Raw genomic sequence first — 20,928 nt, 5'->3', positions numbered from 1 at the left:
AGTATTCTTCTAAATACATTGTCCTTGCATTGTGGCTCAGTCAGTGTCACACCTGAATGAATGACTATTCAGAGTCATTATTATGCAGAGTGGGTGGGACATCCCAGGTGTAAACTACTCCTTCACGCCCCCCTCGCATATTGGCTTTCCAAGCAAAACCTGTTTTACACCACTTAAATCAATGTATTTTTTTTTGTGAACGATAAAGCAAGACTATTTTCACATAATTTTGAAGCCAGTACTCAAAGGTACAACATCAATTAGACAAAAGTCTTGTGGACACATATTTAATATGTGTTTTGTGGTCTTAATTCAGCCACTTTCATTTTTATTTTTTCCAATAACCACGCATAAACATTATTCTCTTAAAAATACAAACATCTACATACACGTTGCCCGCATATTTTGGTAGCCCTGTTTGAGCTATATAGAGTGATTTTACACCTTTGCCATTAACATGTTTATAAATAACTGAAAAAAGCACAAATTTCAAGGCATGTCAGAACATCTCAAGGGCTCAAAAAACACCTTGGTCCCCAGAGGGTTAAGATACAATTTATACAAAACGAAATTTACTTTAAAGAAAGGTTTTCTACAAAACAAAACTTAATGAAGTGGTCAAAATCATGTCTGACTCACTCAATATGTCTCCCGATATATTGCGCATCTTATGATCCTATCTTACTTATGCTGTTCCCTTTTCATATAATCAACATAGATGAAATTTAAAAATAACATTATATATTTAAACATAAATTTGAAACTAGAAACTAGACAACACGTATAGCCTATTAAAGTACAGAGAAATTTAATGTCGGACCGGTATTTGAGCGAACACGTTTTACCAGTGAGCATGTGGGGCAGGGGTGCGATTTTTGAGTAATAATCGAATAATTCCCAGCAATCATCGAATATTATTTTTGCTTGAAATGCCCATCCCTAATAAAGTTAGAGTTGTGTGATATACAGTCGTAATTGCATGTATAATAGAATTGTGAGATAAACTCGCAAATGAGTGCATTTTTTTTTTCAGAATTGTGAGATAAAAAGTCGCAATTATCTTTTATTTATTTTTATTCTGTGGTGGAAACAAGCTTCCATATGATTCTGATTGCTTTTAGAAGGAAAAGCTGTCCATAAATGCTGGTCTAGGATCAGTTCTCTCCGTAATAAAGAATATTGGCAATCCTCTCGTTATAATAAGCAGTAAGACATTCGTTGTGCATCAGCTTAACTGATAATAATGTAACTTTGTGAAATCGCAATGAAATTGTATAACCGCTTTATTATTATAAAATGAGCGCTCTATGCAAGTTTTCTGCCATGCCAAATCCTGTAAATGGTAAATGTTTTTAAAGGGGAATCGCATATCCTCATGGTGTTGGTTCACCCTCTGCCTATGATTAGAAAATGTATTTTTAAAATTAAAAAATTTGTACATCTTACTTTGTGTTCTGGTGTTGTTATAATATAGAACTAGGTCTATTTCTGTTTTATTAGGCTAAATACAGGATGTTATTGTTTTGGTGAATGTCTGTTATGGTGATCATAAAAAAGTGTGCCCTCCCCCATGAAAATTAAATGCCCCCCATTCTATATGTTCTGGCGATGGCCCTGAGTACATCTCTCTCATTACCGCAGTAGTGATGTTGGCAACTGGTCTCATGCCAGCTTTCAGAGTAAACTTCATTTATCACTGCCACAACAGTGATTCCAGCCACAGCTCTCACACCAGCTTTCAGAGTACTTTTTTCTCATTACCACAGTAGTGATTTCAGCCACAGCTCCCACACCAGCTTTCATAATAAAAATGTATCTTGCTGCCGCAACAGCAATTTCGCACCAACTTTCAAAGAAAATTATATTTCTAACTGGCACAACAATGATTTCTCACTCCGCTCGCAATAACCTCCATTCTTTTCACTGCCGCATCAGTGATTTCTACCCCTGCTCCCCGCAGGAGCCCCTTCGTTTTTTCTTAGCTTCCACAAGAGATTCACCCCATGAGCCACCGTATATTTCTCCATATTGACTTCAGCGAAATATTCTACTCATCTTTGAGGGGAGAGGGCTTAATGTCTTAAGTCTTTTCTACCTATATTGCCAAACCATTCACGGTTTATTGCCCAGCTTGCTGTCTTAGCAATACTTTTTCGAGCCTCCTCCAAGGACGGCAAGCCAAGTTAGTTTACAATTAATCTTTAAGGCTGAATGGGCAGGCAAACTAGTGAAAAGGTTATCTAGAATTTTTTTATGACAAGTGTGCACAAAAACAAAATTGTCCATGTTAATTTTCAAGGTATAACATACTCCAGAATATCAGCACATATACTGACCCATAATGTCTACTTGACCTGTAGCTCGTATCACAACTAAACTGTGTTGACGGTTATCATCATCATGGCAGAGCTCATAGCATTTGATCTGATCTTGATGCAACAAATTGTCCAGCTTATTGTATAACTAAAATAATATATTATTTATGAATATTTAGCCTGCATAGAGCTAATTTAGTTAATTATTTCATCCTGTGTCACCTCAGTGTCTTCAGTTGACAGTCTGGATCCTGCAGTAAATCACTGAGCTCCTTCACTCCTGATTGTCCAGGATCATTTCCTGTGAGATCCAGCTCTATCAGGTGTGAAGGGTTTGATCTCAGAGCTGAAGCCAGAGCTTTATAACCTTCTTCTGTCACTCTGCAGTTAGAGAGTCTAGAACAGAGAGGAAAACATTCAGCTGATTAATCAGTTAAACCTGAACAATATAAATCTGAATGATCGCTCTTCCAGTCGCCTCTACAATAAGGAAGCCCCTCTTTCTGGTGGTCTACGGCACATTCAGTGGTGTTTCACTGGCGTATTGCATGGATAAGTGCAGCGATTCCCCACGTGGCGCTTCAGCATAAATAGCAGTTTCCATATGTTATGTTCGCTAGTTTCCAATATTTTTTTCTCCTGCCACAACCCTGAACTATCCCACTGAATGGCCGGGACCCTGTCTCGGCTCCTCAGCATAAACCTGAATGAGTGGATGTGTGCCGCCATCTTATACAGCCGTATGTACGGGGGAGTTGCTGGGCATGCAAATTCCACTGGCCATTTTTCTAGAACTCAGAGGTGATTGGAACTGACCCCATTTGTCAGTCTTTAACATAATGTCTCTGTTTCCTCTATTAGGGAATGAGGCGTACATTAGTAACCAAGAATTTCTCTTGCGCTGTTGTCTCAAGCATCGCTCTGTTAGTCATCGAGCCTCACTCTCGTCATGTGACTCCTGTGGCTCAACTTACCTCAGTATCTCTAATTTACACTTCTTCAGCCCAGTGCAGAGCAGCTTCACTCCTGAATCCTGCAGATTATTATTGTTCATGTTCAGCTCTTTCAGATTGGTGTCCGATCCAAGAACTGCAGCCAGAGCTGAACAGCTTTTGTCTGTTAAGTTACAATCATTTAACCTACAAGGGAAATAAATCACATCACAGAATTAGATGGAGCACATTCAATACTTTTTTTCCAAAAATAAATATTAAATATATTTTCCATTATAATATTTTTACATAAACACTTTTTACATAAACTAAGCATTTAAAATATCAAATTATTGGGGGATACAGTAACAACCGATAATGTATTAGTAATGTATAATGTATGCATAGCCTGTTTTATAAAAATATCAATGTTTTATATTATAACCTTTCAGAATTTCAGAAAGATTCATCTTTCATTTTGGCAATATAAATAACATATGTACCAAATAGCATTCTTTCCCCCAGTTTGGGTATATGAATAAAATATATACTTTTTTCCCCTCAAGTATGAGTATGAGCTAATATATAATTCTATATAAGTCATAACAGTCTGGTGTATCATATGATGTAAAACATGCAAACATTTTTACAAGGTATTTTATATTTTTTCTAAAGGTTTGATAAACTGTCTCCACTAAAAAAAATAAAATTCAAAAAAAATCAGACTATTATTTCATATATCTCAGGCTTTACAGGGATAAGTTCATGTTCATGATGAGGAATCACTATAGAGTAATGTAGACATTTTCAGATGAGAGCAAAACATGACAAAATATATTAAAAGACTTACAGAGCTCTTCTGGAGGTTTTGATGACTGCCGATAATCTAATGAGACACTCGTCTGATTTCTTGAATTTCTGAAGCTCAAACTCCTCCAGCTCTTCCTCTGATGTCAACAACACAAAGGCTAAAGCAGACCACTGGGCAGGTGAAAGGTCACCAGATGAGAGACTTCCTTTGCTAAGGTGGGTTTGAATCTCTTTCACCAGAGTTTGGTCGTTCAGTTCATTCAGACAGTAGAACAGATTGATGGATCTCTCTGCAGGAAGATCATCTTCTAGTTTCTGCTTGATGTACTGAACTATTTCCTTGTTGCTCTGGTCATTGCCGTCTTGCTGTGTCAACAAACCTTGTAAGGGTCGTCGATTGGACTGGAGTGACAGACCGAGGCGGAAGCGACGGAAAATGTCCAGGTGTCCATTGTCCCTCTGGAGCGCCTTGTCGTCTTGCTGTGTCAACAGACCTCGTAAGAGTCGTCGATTGGACTGGAGTGACAGACCGAGGAGGAAGCGAAGGAAAAGGTCCAGGTGTCCATTGTCACTCTCGAGCGCCTTGTCCACTGCAGTCTTGAGAAAATCAGTCATGGTTTCATTTCTGTTTTCCTGTTCTGTAGACTCATGATCAAACACACTTGTCTTGTTGATGTCTAGAAACAGATGTGCATAAAGGGCTGCAATAAACTCTTGAATGCTCAAGTGAACAAAGCAGTACATGGTACCAAGAACGATCCCTGTTTCCTCCTTAAAGATCTGGGTACACATGCCTGAGTACACTGATGCCTTATAGACGTCAATACCACAGGCTTCCAGGTCTGTGTCATAGAAGATCAGGTTGTTTCTTTCCAGCTGATGAAATGCCAGTTTCCCCAGTGCAAGGATGGCGTCTTTATCCCAGGAAACATCTGGTGTGTATTCTCCATCATACTTTCGGCGGCTCTGCTGGATCTGAAAGCGGAGAAAGTGTGTGTACATTTGTGTCAAAGTCTTGGGAGTGTCTTCAGTGTTTGATTCCTGCAGTGTTTTAGAGATCTCATCAGCCTGAGTGTTTTTCACATCATTATTTCTTTTCTCCTCCAGAATGTTCTGGAGAACCGTGGCTGAAATCCAGCAGAAGACTGGGATGTGGCACATGATAAAGAGACTCTTTGATTGTTTAATGTGATCTATGATTGTGTTGGCCTGATTCTCATCAGTGAATCTTTTTTTGAAGTACTCTTGCTTTTGTGCGTCACTGAATCCTCGTATCTCTGTCAGCCGGTCGATACAGTCAGGAGGAATCTTACTGGCAGCTGCTGGTCTGGTGGTGATCCAGATGAGAGCAGAAGGAAGCAGATTTCCCTTCATGAGGTTCGTTAGGAGAACATCCAGAGAGGCTGGTGACGATACATCACTCCACGTCTCGTTACAATCAAACTTCAGAGGAAGGCGACATTCGTCCAGTCCATCAAGGATGAACAGCACTTTGAATTGATTCCTTCTTGTAAGGTTTAGTCCTTTTGTCTCTGGGAAAAATTGAGTTATAAGGTCCATCAAACTTAGTTTTTCTTTCTCCTTTAAGTTCATCTCTCTGAATGGAAGAGGAAATATGAAGCTGATATCTTGATTTTCTTTTCCTTCAGCCCAGTCCAGAACAAACTTTTGCACAGAGACTGATTTCCCGATGCCAGCGACTCCTTTTGTCAGTACAGTTCGGATCTCGTCGTCTTGTTCAGGAGCTTCAAACAAATTTGTGCAATCAACCTGTATCTCTTGTGCTTCATGACGCCTGGAAGCAACTTCAATCTGTCTCACCTCATGTTCAGTATTGACCTGTTCACTGCCGCCCTGAGTGATATAGAGATCTGTGTAGATGTTATTCAGAAGTGTGGAGTCACCTTGCTTCGCAATTCCTTCAAACACACATTGATACTTCTTCTTTAGGCCACATTTCAGCTGAGGAATGAAGAACAGCTCTTCTAAACACAGGAACAGAAAATAGATAGTTTTAGTCTTCATTTTCTCTCCTACATTTATAAGAGACAATCAGACAGATGATCATGAGTCTCTTACCTTCTAGAGCATCAGCAGCTTCATCTCGCTTCATCTCTCTCAGGTAATGTAGTGTGAGATCAAGAGCTGATTCTTTGATACTGGATCTGTTCTCAATAAAGTCCTTCACAAAGTGTTGTGTGTTCTCTTTTTGTAATATTTTCTTAAACTTCTCCAGTTCATTCTTCAGAAATGTGATTATTTTGCTCTCAAGATCCTACAAACAAAAGTAAGAGAAAAGACACAATTTAAACCAAATTTACATCTACATTTAGTCTAATATCTATATACAACTATTATATATATTTAAAAAATCAAGTTAAAAGACTAACATGTTAACCAGCTGTTATTTTTAACAAATAAACAAAAATAAAAAATATATAAGTGCTTCAAAGGAAAAATAGTGATCTAGAGGAATTACTTTAAATTTGTTATTTAAATAACATATTTGTTTGTTGTAAATATTATACATTTATAAAAATGTGTTTTCCTACCTGGAAGATTCCTAGAAGATTGTCTATGAAATTCTCGTGGTTCCTGTGAGTCTGAACGTCTGAGTCTAATGTCTCATATTGAAGCCTGTAATCAAATAAATAAAATAAATACTGATTTTCCGGGCAAATATCACAGAAAGAGAAATAAGCATTTGCTGTGAATACTCTTATAAATATTTGATCAGATTTATGATAAATATTGGATCTAAAAATGTTTCATGGTTGGTATTCACTGATACAACTTTTAAACACAGTCAATGAGTGACAAACAATTAGAAAATCATGAAATACCTTTTATTAGATGATGGTGTTTTCTCACTGAAGTGTGGTAAATCTCCATCTTTAGACTGATCACTTTTCAGAGACACAGAGCTGGACACATGTGAGCCTGATCTTACACTGAAGACACAAAGAACAGAGAGAGAGAGAAAACACTTTAGTAAAGGAGATACTTTAGGCTCATTTGAAAAGGTTTAATATTGCAAATAGTAATTAAATGCAGTATAATGTGCATTTGTCCATATATGACTACAGTTTGATGGATAAATATATACATGTTTAGTTTCATGATCTATTTTCCATAGTGAATTTGTGTCTCCTTGTGGCTGCCTGTGTAATTGTGTTACTGAATGAGTTTCATAAGGTTCCCAGGAATTGAGTTTTATTGTGACTTATTGTTTTATTCAGTCAAGATCATTCACATACACCACTGTAGACAAATAATACAACAATATAATGTAATGTAAACACACAAAATACCTTTTATTAGATGATGGTGTTTTCTCACTGAAGTTTGGTGGTATTCCTTCTTTAGACCGATCACTCTTCAGAGACACAGAGCTGGACACATGTGAGCCTGATCTTACACTGATGACACAAAGAACAGAGAGAGAGAGAAAACACTTTAGTAAAGGAGGATCAACTGTCTGTGAAACACATCTGTGTCTTTATCTAATCCTCCACAGAAATACACACACTCACACAATTTACAGTTTTATAGTTAATGATTGTTTTATTTCATTCATATATTGGTTTAACAATTTCTTTAATATACATGAGAGAGATTAAACATGTTAAAAAATACTTGACTCTAATTTATGAGAACATGTCAAGTTTTTGTTTATTGACAGAAATAGAGAGCAGAAATGTCTGTGTGACACAGTTGTGTTAGCATACTTTAATTAAATTAAGTGTATAGTTGTTTCCTAATGTCTGTCAATAATTTTATGATCTAAAAACTAACTATTTGGATTAAAGCATTTGCAAATATAAAACAATGCTTAAAGTTGTGTTATTGACAGGGAAACACAAAGTCCAGTGGAGTTTAAACTGTTGAAAACAGACGCAGTCTTACCTGTGTTTCTCTGAGAGACTCATCTGAGAGAGAGAGTCCTTTCCTCTTTCCTCTGACATACTGCAGCTAAACTGACACTGAAAACTGATCAGCACTGCTTTCTGAAAACACTCAATCCTTCAGCATCACCTGGAAATGACACCATTTTACACAGATGAAGAACATCTTATTTAAGACAATAATGAAGAATGCTGAGTTATCATCAACAACAGCAACAGCAAAAACTATCTATAAAATAAAGTGAGTTACAGACAAATATATTGCCATGTAAAATAACCGAATGGTCTTAATCATTTCTGATTGTTTAATGAGTTTAACTGACTCTAAATATTAATTCATTGGGGAACAGCAATTGTGTTTAAAACTTTGAGTGGGAAAACTGAAGCTGATTTGTAATATTCTCTATTACAGTTTATATAATTTTACAATCATATTTACCCAATCTTTATTAATTGTTGAATCGTTTGTCATTTAATCATTACTTCAAGTTCACAGTGATGATTGATTTCATTACTTTCAAATGATCCTAAAATAACTGATTGAGTAAAAGTAACCAGAATTATAATAGTCATACTGTATAACTACTAATCATAATTGCTATATATGAGCTGAAATATTCAGTTTAATAACAGCAGATTGTTGTTCATTGCCGTCAGGCTTCATCTGTCTGTCTGCTGTAAATGTCTGCTTCAAAAATACTTTCGATTTCACAAAAACAACAGCCTAAAACTGAAGAGGAAATGAGAGAAAACTTTGAAAAACATGTTTGTTTTAAATGAACCTTTCTCAATAAAACTTTTTGTGTTTTAACTTCAAAAGATTGTAATTTCTGGCAGATTCTTCGTCTGTTCGGAGTAGCAGAAGAACAGCCTTCTGTAACTTCACATTTAAATCACGCTTAATATACAATATGAAGTTCCTCATAATTACAAATGACTGTAATGGAGAATGTATTCAAGGGGTGGATCAGGATTTTGGACATCGGACCTCATTTCCAAGTTAGCCTGGGTGTTATTTATCAGTGGAGACAGTTTTCAACATTTTTCACCCAGTCCTTCCAGTTGCATAGTTCGCTGGTGCTAGGCTAGTGCGAGTCAACGGTATCTGTTAGCCTGCCATTAAAAACAGTTTTACCCACTCCACAGTACACCAAAATCAAATAAATTATATCGCCAGACTACCGATGTAAATGTCTGTTGAGAGAATAATGTAAGAAATCAAACTACCCTTTCATCACATTGCAATAGTTATACTTTGTTCCCTGTATTTATTAGCACAATCTACAACAGCGGCGGAGTGATATTAAGTTACCTAGGCAACCGAGAGAGCCGGTCCACAATCACGCAAGTATATTTACCTGCCACTGACACTCATCACTACAGAAGCAGAGTATATTTCACGAAGAAATCAACAAGACATAGGACTATGGCCACGTTTGAAAGCCATGCCAATGTTTCGGACTTTGGAGACGATGCAGGCGAGGAATGTGTGTTATTCAACAAACCGTACATGTATGAGCCGGAATACACAGACGAAGAACTAATCGAGATGGATGCTAAAGGGCAGAAAGAGAAAGAATGTCTGTAGAGACAACAGGAGCTGGAGATGCCGTAGAGAACCGGGACAGAACATCGGGAGACTGGTGGTGCCAGTGCAGAAAATGTATAGCTACATATAACTTAGTCATTTACAGTTAACTAGTTCCTGTAAATGTAATGCGATCATTGAGATGCAAGAGCAGTTTGATTTATTACATTATTCTCTCAACAGACATTTACATCGATAGTCTGGCGATATAATTTATTTGATTTTGGTGAACTGTGGAGTGGGTAAAACTGTTTTTAATGGCAGGCTAGCAGATACCGTTGACTCGTGCTAGCCTAGCACCAGCGAACTATGCAACTGGAAGGACTGGGTGAAAAATGTTGAAAACTGTCTCCACTGATAAATAACACCCAGGCTAACTTGGAAATGAGGTCCGATGTCCAAAATCCTGATCCACCCCTTTAAACTTACTTGCAGTCTTGTCCACTAAGAAGAGAATTTATCAGTATTTTAAACTCAGTAACGCTTGTTGTCAGTCCGCGCGCGTCGTTCTCAGAATCTCTTGCTGGTCTCGATGGATTGTGGATTAAACTCATAAATGGCAGCGAGTGTTATTAGATTTGGTAGGCATTGTGCTAAATTGACATCCGTAGAAATGTGCAAATATAAAACAATATAAATAAAACAATGCTTAAAGTTGTGTTACTGACAGGGAAACACAAAGTCCAGTGGAGTTTAAACTGATGAAAACAGACGCAGTCTTACCTGTGTTTCTCTGAGAGACTCATCTGAGAGAGAGAGTCCTTTCCTCTTTCCTCTGACATACTGCAGCTAAACTGACACTGAAAACTGATCAGCACTGCTTTCTGAAAACACTCAATCCTTCAGCATCACCTGGAAATGACACCATTTTACACAGATGAAGAACATCTTATTTAAGACAATAATGAAGAATGCTGAGTTATCATCAACAACAGCAACAGCAAAAACAATCTATAAAATAAAGTGAGTTACAGACAAATATATTGCCATGTAAAATAACCGAATGGTCTTAATCATTTCTGATTGTTTAATGAGTTTAACTGACTCTAAATATTAATTCATTGGGGAAAAGCAATTGTGTTTAAAACTTTGAGTGGGAAAACTGAAGCTGATTTGTTATATTCTCTATTACAGTTTAATATCATTTTACAATCAGATTTACCCAATCTTTATTAATTGTTGAATCGTTTGTCATTTAATCATTACTTCAAGTTCACAGTGATGGTTGATTTCATTACTTTCAAATGATCCTAAAATAACTGATTGAGTAAAAGTAACCTGAATTATAATAGACATACTGTATAACTACTAACCATAATTGCTATATATGAGCTGAAATATTCAGTTTAATAACAGCAGATTGTTGTTCATTGCCGTTAGGCTTCATCTGTCTGTCTACTGTAAATGTCTGCTTCAAAAATACTTTCGATTTCACAAAAACAACAGCCTAAAACTGAAGAGGAAATGAGAGAAAACTTTGAAAAACATGTTTGTTTTAAATAAACCTTTCTCAATAAAACTTCATGTTTTAACTTCAAAAGATTGTAATTTCTGGCAGATTCTTCGTCTGTAATCATTTGTAATTATTAGGAACTTCATATTGTATATTAAGTGAGATTTAAATGTGAAGTTACAGAAGGCCTGTTCTCGGAGTAGCAGAAGAACAGCCTTCTGTAACTTCACATTTAAATCTCACTTAATATACAATATGAAGTTCCTGAATCCTAATAATTACAAATGACTGTAATGGACAGTGTAATAAACTTACCTGCAGTCTTGTCCACTAAGAAGAGAGTTTATCAGTATTTTAAACTCAGTAACGCTTGTTGTCAGTCCGCGCGCGTCGTTCTCAGAATCTCTTGCTGGTCTCGATGGATTGTGGATTAAACACATAAATGGCCGCGAGTGTTATTAGATTTGGAGGCATTGTGCCAAATTGACATCTGTGGAAATGTTTTCTGGATCATAGATCAGATCAAATCCAGTGAGCAACAGGTTTAGGTTTCAGCAGTTTTTTACTTTCGTTTTCCTCTTCTTCGTGTGTTCTACAGGAGGGTTTGGAACAGCTGAACAGTTGCACACCGACACCTACTGCACTGGAGCGGGATATTATACCACATATATCTCTAAATCCTGTTTAAAACCTCTTAAATAGACATTTCAACAGTGCATCTGTTATATTCCCTGTTTCTGGACTATTATCTAAGATGCTGGATATTGTAAATGACTGACATCCTGAGGTTTGTATTTATTATACATTCAATCCTTTTGTTTTGTATTAGGACACAAATGATTCATGATTCAAAAATAGAGCTGGATATGGCCAAAAATATCATCATAATTTGTTTGTTCAAAATTAAACTCCACAGAGTAAGCTACCTTTTAATTTAGGGCCCACATTTATATTTTTATTTTTTTCCCTAAAGTTTGTTTTTTATTATATTTTTCTGGATTCTATGTTTTATGATTTAATATAAATGTATCATCACATATGGTGTCTATATATGAGGGCTATCAACAGATGGCGCTAATCTGACTTCAAAAAATGGATTTAAAAGGCCTAGTCTATATATTAATCTGAAATACTGTGAATACTGAAAAAAAATTGTATTATTTTCAATTGCAAAAATTAACCATAATTAATGCATAAATATTAATAAGTACCATCAAATCCTCTCAAAATACAAAATAAAAAATATTACTGAACAAAAATAAATTGCATTGGTTTTACTGGGGTGGAGGAAGTTTAATTTTTAGGTGTCCAGTCACTTCATGAGAGGAGGCCTATATATAGTGTGTGTGTGTGTGTGTGTGTGTGTGTGTGTGTGTGTGTGTGTGTGTGCAGATGCTGAAATAACTGCTTGAGTTTGTGTAGGAGACTGTTATCATGTTGATTTATACTGTGTGATAGGCTGTTAGATTAATCCATATAGACAATCAGCCATAGTTTCATTAAAAAACATATAATTCTTTTAAATTTCTCTTCAAATGTTTATTTAGATCCCCTTTGTGCAGCGGAGAGCCCAGAGAGCCCAGCCGAGGAGTGGACGAGGCTGGCGATAGTGACGACTGACAGCTGGAGACGGCTCATCCGGACAATCCAACTCAAATTAACAGTGTTTTAATGTGATGTGGTCTTTCAGAGAAACAGGACAGCAGAGAAATAATAGAAATGAGTGGGAGAGAGATGGATGGGCTAGGCTTGCTCTGATAGTGACCCTCAGCTCATCTGTATTGTTGGGTGTGCAGTAACTCGTCTCCCTCACGACATTATCGCATAGATCTGTGCGGTTCAGGAGAGTTTACTGGCTAGTGCTGGCGGGAGAGAGAGACGGGGATGTGGGATATTCTGTTACATGTAGACGAGATGAGATGATGGACCATGAGGTGTTTCTTCCATTCCCTGTTTGGGATTCACTTCCCAAAAGGCAGGCACCACATAGTCTATCCTAGTGTGTCACTGACTGTGTTGCACTTGGCAAAAAACACTGTAAATTGACAATGCCAGAAGTTCAGATTAAAAAAAAAATATTTTTTTTTCTTGTTTAAATTTCTATCTATAGAAAATGTCATTAGTTTACAATTGGCATATTGGTGCACAGTGCACTGGTTGAAGTAGGCCTAATTGCATGGGATGCAGCTATATATTTGAATAAATGTTTTAAAGTTTGTTTAATGTTTGTTTGAATCATTTCATCCGCCCCAATGACAGTCTTCCAGCCTGAGAAATACACTACTTGGTCCGTATTCTGCTTATTTACCAGGCTATATAGTGATGACTCAATCAAATGAAAAACATTTGAACAGTGGTGGAAAGAGTACTAAAAAACTGTACTTAAGTAAAAGTATTGCTACTTAAGTAATAATTTACTTGAGTACAAGTAGAAGTACTGAAAAATAAAATGACTCAAGTAAGAGCAAATAAGTAGTTTGCTTAAAAACTACTAAAGTAACTATGTTACAAAGTACTTTAGTATTGTTTTTCTATTTTTACCCAAAATGGGGAGATGATAGCGATATGGAGCGCTAAACACTCTCATGTCATCTGTCTCATTCATACTGGAAGCCCAGTACATACTTATTCATACCTCGCGCAGAAAGTCCACAAGTGAGATTCATAGAAGAGATTCACTTATGACGTTTCAGGAAATGGCAATATGGATAGAATAACATGCAAATAGAGACATTTGACTGCTGAAACATGAAGACAAACACATGATAGCGATAATATATCTGTGTTCAATAAGCTATCTCAGGTATTTTCATAAGAATGATGTATGTCTTTAAAGGGATAGTTCACCCAAAAAGAAAAATTAGCCCCTGATTTATTCACCCTCAAGTCATCCTAGGTGTATATGACTTTCTTCTTTCAGACGAACACAATCAGAGTTATATTAAAACATGTCCTCTTCCAAGCTTTATAATGGCAGTGAATGGCTGGAGAAAATTTGAAGCCCAAAAAAGTGCATCCTTCCCTGATAAAAGTGCTCCACCTTTACTCCAGGGGGTTAATAAAGGCCTGATTTAAAAGATAAATCATTTTTTTACACTTCCTTTTTCATTATTGAAGGTCAGAAGTCTGGGTGTGGGACAAGCACAAAACAGCAATATTTGCATGTATAATGATGTTTAAAAAGGTGAAAAAATCATCGTAGACTACCGGTAAAAAGTTCCTAAAGTGCTTTCATTGTAAATTTTACTATGAAAGTGTTCATTTTTCAAAATTAAATGTTTTTTATAAAATATGATCAAAGGACATGAAAGTGCCCATAGTCTAAGAATTGCCCATAAACTATAATCACTAGCTTCTGCCAGACGACCATACGCATCGAGTTACGGTGGAAGACTAACCCCTGACCCGACGCATAATGTGTATATTGAACTTGAACTTGAATTTGCGTAGTATGCGTATACGGTCATCTGGCGGAAGCTAGTTATTTTAGATTATAAAGTTATAAATAGTATTTGACTAAATCATGGGCTAATTTTCATTTTTGGATGAACTAACCCAGTGGTTCTCAACTCCAGTCCTCAGGACCCGCTGCTCTGCACATTTTGTATGTCTCTCTTATCTGACACACTCAGTTCAGTTCATGGAGTCTCTCCTAATGAGCTGATGATCTGATTCAGGTGTGTTAAATAAGGGAGACATACAAAATGTGCAGAGCAGTGGGTCACGAGGACTGGAATTGAGAACCACTGAAACCCATTAATGCAATGCTAATCAACATAGCCTGTATTATAGAGTTTAATAAAATAATATATTCTCACACATGAAACCACAGAAGTGATTTCAAGTAATTTTGATTTCGAAGCAAAACATGATATTAAACTCATAAATTGTAGTGTTTGACGCAGGGCCGTTTGAAGGAATTTGGGGGCCCCAAGCAAAATGGACATGGAGGCCCCCCCAATAAAAAACATATTATAATTCCGTCCGTTCGAAAAAAAAGTTGCACTAACTGTTTGTTACAAGCAGCATTTGCCGTCAGGCAGGTAGCTAACATAAACATATTTTTTCTAACCTACCTGCTGCAAAATTACACCATTTGTACAAGACAAGTGGAGCTATTTTATCCAGTGTAATTTATCACTTACCACTAGGGGTGTAACAAAATTCACGGTTCGGTTCAATACGATACACACGGTTTGGTATGTTTTCGATACAGCAAAAAGAAAGAAATGCCAATTTCCTTAATTTATTTATTTTTCTTCTTTTTTAATTAAAACTAGCATCATAAAATATGATTTCTTTTTACTTTGAGCAATTCTGGAGCTATAATTGACTCTTCTTAAGAGCATATAAAACAAAACAGCTCCTGAAAAAATTAAATGTAATATTGTAGTAGTTATAAACAAATGTTTATTTTAGTTAAGATTAACATTTGAGGGCATTGTATTCATAATGTCAAAATAAAACCGACGTAATGTTACTTGAAGGCATTATAGCCTACTATTCCTGCCAAACTATGTGAATGTTTCTCACTAGATCTCGCAGCGATGTTATTACTTCTGTGGCGAATTCAAATGCTTTCTTTACTGGATCTCTTATTAGCGCTGTGTAGTAACAGTGTCGCATGATCACGATCGGCTCGCGTTGCACTGGTCCAAAATGATAAACAACGGTCCGTCAACCACACAATAACGAGTAGCCCAGTTTCGTTCCGCTTGCATTGCGTTTGCACATTTGATGTTGGGCAATGTTGTGGTCGCGCCGGCGTCTCTACATTATGAGCGCGCTTGCCACGCGCAACGCGCCTACATTTGAAATAACGAAATTTTGGTCGGCAGGAAAAATGATCCAACAAACCGTTCGGTTTGAAAATGCGTACCGAACACCGAACGAAAGCCTCGTACCGAACGGTTCAATACGAATACGTGTATCGTTACACCCCTACTTACCACTATCTTGTTTTTTCTTATCCTGCTCTTCCTTTCTCTTCATTCTTTTCTGGCTTCCTGAAGCATAATTCCGCTTCATGATGACTGCCGAGGAGGTTTTGTATTTTGCCGGCAGCAGAGATCGCGTGGTTGGCTGGCTGCTGTCAGCGACTACTGAGAGGGGCCCCCTTGAGGGGGATCCCGACAATTGCACTTTACTGCATTGATTATCAAAGGGGCGCTCACACAGTTTGTCGTTGCATTTTATTCTTAACCAGATCGTTGTCTTGGGGCCCCAGGCCAGCTCGGGGCCCCAAGCAATTGCTTGGTTTGCCTGCCTTGTCGCGACGGGCCTCACGGTATGCTAAGCAAACAGCTTTCCCTGTTGTCAAGAGGAAATGTTTTATTACTAATTAGTAGTTTTGAAAAGTAAGTCCAAGATCATTTGAATGTTGTCATTTGAATCATTTCATAATTGAAAGCAAAGGAGGTTAAGTGAAAGGTCCGATAAAAAAAGAGAGATGAAGTATGAATAAAAAAGTGGTAGTAAAAAAAATAAAAATAAGTGGGGTAGGGTTAACATGTTAGATTAAATGCTCTTTTTTTCGTTCTACCGAAGATGTGCTGGAGCCTACTATCGCTATAGTAACGAACTACACTTTTACATGCATCTGATTGACAGATAAATCATGCGATCTTATTTCACTGTTGTTGAGGATTTTTCAGCTTTGTACAAAGTTTGCTTCGTACATTTAGTTTAACTGTATTGTTAAAGAGGGCGAGCTTTACCTTTCAATTGAACTGTGTTAATGTTTTCAAGACACTTACATGTTCTTGCTCCGTCCATGCAATACCGGTGTCCATGTTATGAGAGTTTTTTATTTACTTCAACTGCTCAGTGCTCTGGTAATATCAATGGGATGACCCATTTCAGGAGTTGCCATAATTACATTTTAAAATCAGAATATGAGCATAGCTCACTTACATTAACTAAAATATTGAAACGTTAGCGATACAGATTCTAAACACAAGCGCCAGTGATTGAATGTCAAAGCGCGGTTTGAACGCCCCGCCCCCCCAGCTGAACTGGAAGTTTTGATTGGTTTTGCACCCGAGTCAGACCTGTCTGTTATTGGCTGAAGCGCTTCAGACCTGTCTGTTATTGGCTGAAGCTCAGGGCTGAGGGCTCATCAATTTTAATGCCAGAGAAGTAAGTATGTTGAGGGTTATTTGTAGGGAAGGACTACACAATGGTTTTTACACAAAATGGTGTGACAGTCGCGAAGCAGTGGGGTGGAGACCAGCATGTTTATAGAGGGTTTTCACTACACGTCATCAATCCGGAAGTCCATCATTTTGGAGGCACTGAACGGAAACAATGCCACTGAACTGAACGGACTCGCAAATTTGGCTGATTATTGCTGCTGAAAAATGGTTGTGTTTTGGTCTGTAGTAATCGGTCGCACCGGGAAAAAACAGTGCAAAAAACTGATGAAAGATGGCGTTTGTGGTTGAGAGAGGCACAGTATCAGCCACATGTGTAAATGAAGTGTTGACTATGGCTAAAATGTTGACGTAAAGTAGTTCACTATGGCTATTCACACTGTCAGTCCAAATCCGATTATCTTTGTATCCGATTGGAATATGATCTAAAATGATGTCCACACGGTGTCTCGCAACTGGTCAGATCCGATGTGTGTGTCCATGCAGCTCTTTGACAATACGGCAATGATGTTGCGTTGATGGAGGGGTTTGCATTTGCAATAGAAAGGTTGTCTTATTTAAATTTCACAACATGGAGATGTGTATCCGCCGCGCTGGAATACTGCGTCTGGAGCTGCAGAACTGGAGGAGGCTGGTATGACCAACTCTTTTTCCGCGCCGGTTTCAAAATACATTTAAAAAATAATAATTTTCTGCTCGTCCGGCACTTTGCAACAACACAGCCTTGTTTCGGCAGCGACTTTCAGCATGTTCCCTATAACAACATCTGATGTTTACATTTTACGTGGCGTGAGAAAGTCACATAAACCACGCGAAGTCCGATCAGAGCGTTCAGACTGAAGTGGATTTCCTGATATGTGATTTGAATAGGATTTCAAAACACATACGGATGAAGCTTGAAACAGATTTCATGTGCTTTTTTTGGACTGACAATCTGAACATAGTCAATGTCGGAATAAGAAATAGAAGGAAGAATTGCAGTAAGGACTAGAGAAGCTAGCTCGTTCGGATCTTTACCACATATTAACTTTAGTTTGTCAATTTCGCGCTCTTTCCTGCTTACTAAGTCCTTCTCTATATGATTTCACAGCTTCCGTGTGTTTTTTCCGTGGTTTAGACATTATAAATTAGTGTAACAATGTGTTCAGTAGTACATAAACAGTGAAATCCATGCCGTTGTTTACATCCGAGTACCTCCAATATGGCCGCGCATCCGGGTAACTGACCGAATCATGACGTAGGTGCAAACCCTCTATGGGGCTTCCATAGACATAATGATCGTGTCCAAAAAGCAAATAGTTTCAGTTGTCATAAACAGAACAGCCCCAGATCCTCCAGGGATAAACTCGAGTGTGAACTGAAGCTTCAGACGCTCACAGAGACGCAGGAGTTACAGACCAGACGAGCCTCGGGACACAGTGACACAGCATGTGTAAAGTTAGTCTGCGGTCCAGAGCATATACTTCCAGAGTTTCCCAAAGTTTTCTTAAAATCTTATTTTCTATTTATCTTCCTAGAAGACTTCTGTATAGTAGAAATGATTTTGCTTAAATTTAACCTAAGGTATTATTTTCACTTAACAGCATCTGTACTTAGTCGTTTTAGATCTTATTTATACAAAAATATTCAAGCAGTGTTTTGTCCATGCAGCATGAATAGCCTACTGTATGTGTTTTAAAATACAACTAAACCATGATAACAGATGATTTTTCTTTTGACAGATCATTTCCCTCGTGGTGTTTAACATCCAGGAGCTGAAGAAGAAGTTCTTTATGCAAAAAAAAAAAAAAGAATTAATTAAACAAACAACAACGATACAAATAGTTCTCTTACGAGAGGTTCTCTCGTATTGCGTAAGCTAGCTTACGCTGCGGGAAAGTCTCCTTTCTCGAGATACTGAAGCCAAAAATTATCCTTAATTTTTTAAATCATGTCAACGCAGTGCGGCAGCCTGCAGAACTAGGGCAGGCGAATCGCGTGCCCATTGGCTGCTCTGCGGCAACTGCAGCAGCCTATGGCTGAGCCTTGCGCGTGACGTCACGTCCAATGAGCGTGCTTAATGCGTCACAGCCCGTCATTAGGGGTGTGGCTTAGCGTATATAAGCAAGGTACAGAGGCTGCTTCGCTGATTTCTGTCTCTTCAGCGAAGCTCTTCGCATCGCATCTCTGAGGAAGCCGCCGTCGAATCAAGCGACCAGCACGCCGAGGATTTCAGCCTGAGGACGCCGGCCGCTTCGCCGCCTTCAGCCTTCCCTGCCTGCTGCGCCATCCGGCATACATATCCTTTCTTGCTCTGTGTTGTGTGTTTTGTGTGTCCGCCGCGACACACTTGCATCTAAAAGAGCGCGAGGCGTTGTTGCAAATGCCTCGCTCATCCTGTGGCTCGTGCAGAGCCGCGCTCAGTGTGCACGTGGTGTGCGCTCTCTGCCTGGGCTTCGACCACGCAGCCCGCGCTCTCTCCGAGGGCGGCTGCGAACAGTGTGAGGAATTACCGATGTCGACCCTACGGGCTCGACTCGCTAAATTTGAAGAACCTCCGCCTTCTCCGGCCACTTCTTCCGGGCCACGTAAAAAGAAACGTCGCTCTCAAAGGCCGCCGGAACTGGACGCTACAGCTGAGTGCTCGCCGGAACCTCTCCCGCGAGCCTCGCTCTCTCCTTCCCCCCCACCCTTCACCGACGCGCAGCGGCCGGCCTCTGCCCGCACTGCCGTCGTTCTGGGGGATGATGCAGATGATGCCGCTGACAGCTGCTCTCTGCTCGCGTCTGACAGCAAGGAGTGGTCGGGCTCTCACCGCTCCGCCCCCTCGACTTTGGAGTCTGCCAGATCCCGCGCTAGTGTCGACGCGGAGCTTCTCCGCCTCCTCACTCAAGCGGTCGAGAGAATGGGACTGGATTGGTCCCCACCCAAGGAGCCGGCGCCCAATCGCCTTGACGGATGCTTTCTACCTAGCCGCCGCCCTGCGCCTGCCTCTAGGTCAGCACCCTTCCTGCCTGAGCTCCACGCTGAGCTCTCAAAATCCTGGAACGCGCCGTTCTCCGCCAGACTCCGCTCGCCAGTCTCCTCGGCTCTCTCCCAAGTGGACGGGGGCGCCGAGAACGGCTATAACGGTATCCCCGCCGTTGAGGAAGCTGTGGCAACGCACCTTTGCCCGCCGTCTGCTAGATGGCGCTCAAAGTCTGCCCTGCCGTCTAAAGCCTGCAGGACCACCTCAGCTCTCGCCGGCCGCGCTTTCGCCACCTCCGGCCAGGCTGCTTCCGCCCTGCACTCAATGGCCATTCTTCAGATCCTTCAAGCCGACCTCCTCCGTGAACTGGACGAGAAGGGCTCGGATCAATCTGCCTTAACGGATCTGCGCAGCGCTACGGATCTTGCGCTCCGCGCTACCAAGACCGCTGCACAAGCCATCGGCAGATCCATGGCCGCGCTCACCGTCATCGACAGACATCTATGGTTGACGCTCGCGGATATGAGTGAGTCAGAGCGCGCTGTATTTCTGAACGCACCACTCTCGCCCACCGGCCTCTTTGGCCCTGCGGTCAGCGGAATTGTGGATCGTTTCTCTGAAGTACAGAAGGCGTCGCAGGCGATGAACCTCTTCCTGCCCCGCCGATCGAGCCCAGCCACAGGCCGCCCTCAAACTCAGCCTCCTGTGCGCAGCTCTAATCAGCGCTCTTCCCGGCCTCCCAGCGCTTCGCAGCGACGCCAGGGCAGTCGCCCTAGGTCGCGCTCGACCAGCCGTCACAGACCGCCGCCCCCCCGGGGCCCGCGGC

The 20,928-nt window shown here is 39.7% G+C and overlaps 1 protein-coding gene across 1 annotated transcript in view; it reads right to left on the bottom strand.

Moving 5' to 3' along the window:
- LOC311292522 (NACHT, LRR and PYD domains-containing protein 12-like) overlaps window positions 1-14,554 on the bottom strand; it is a 105,474-nt gene extending 90,920 nt beyond the window's left edge. Inside the window, exons 1-10 of the mRNA XM_084412234.1 lie at window positions 11,319-14,554; window positions 10,274-10,402; window positions 7,964-8,092; window positions 7,369-7,476; window positions 6,901-7,008; window positions 6,610-6,694; window positions 6,137-6,332; window positions 4,098-6,042; window positions 3,290-3,454; window positions 2,538-2,711 (exon numbers count right to left, since the gene is read on the bottom strand). Of these exons, the coding sequence (XP_084268360.1) occupies window positions 2,538-2,711; window positions 3,290-3,454; window positions 4,098-6,042; window positions 6,137-6,332; window positions 6,610-6,694; window positions 6,901-7,008; window positions 7,369-7,476; window positions 7,964-8,022 (2,840 nt within the window). The 5' untranslated portion in view covers window positions 8,023-8,092; window positions 10,274-10,402; window positions 11,319-14,554. The remainder of the gene's footprint in view (window positions 1-2,537; window positions 2,712-3,289; window positions 3,455-4,097; window positions 6,043-6,136; window positions 6,333-6,609; window positions 6,695-6,900; window positions 7,009-7,368; window positions 7,477-7,963; window positions 8,093-10,273; window positions 10,403-11,318) is intronic.
- Between the last annotated feature and the right edge of the window lie 6,374 nt (window positions 14,555-20,928).

This window comes from Rutilus rutilus (assembly GCF_951802725.1).
Source record: "Rutilus rutilus genome assembly, chromosome: 6".
NCBI lineage: Eukaryota > Metazoa > Chordata > Actinopteri > Cypriniformes > Leuciscidae > Rutilus > Rutilus rutilus.
The sequence above is the reverse complement of the archived record's forward strand: the minus strand, read 5'-3'. Positions and strand labels throughout refer to the sequence as shown.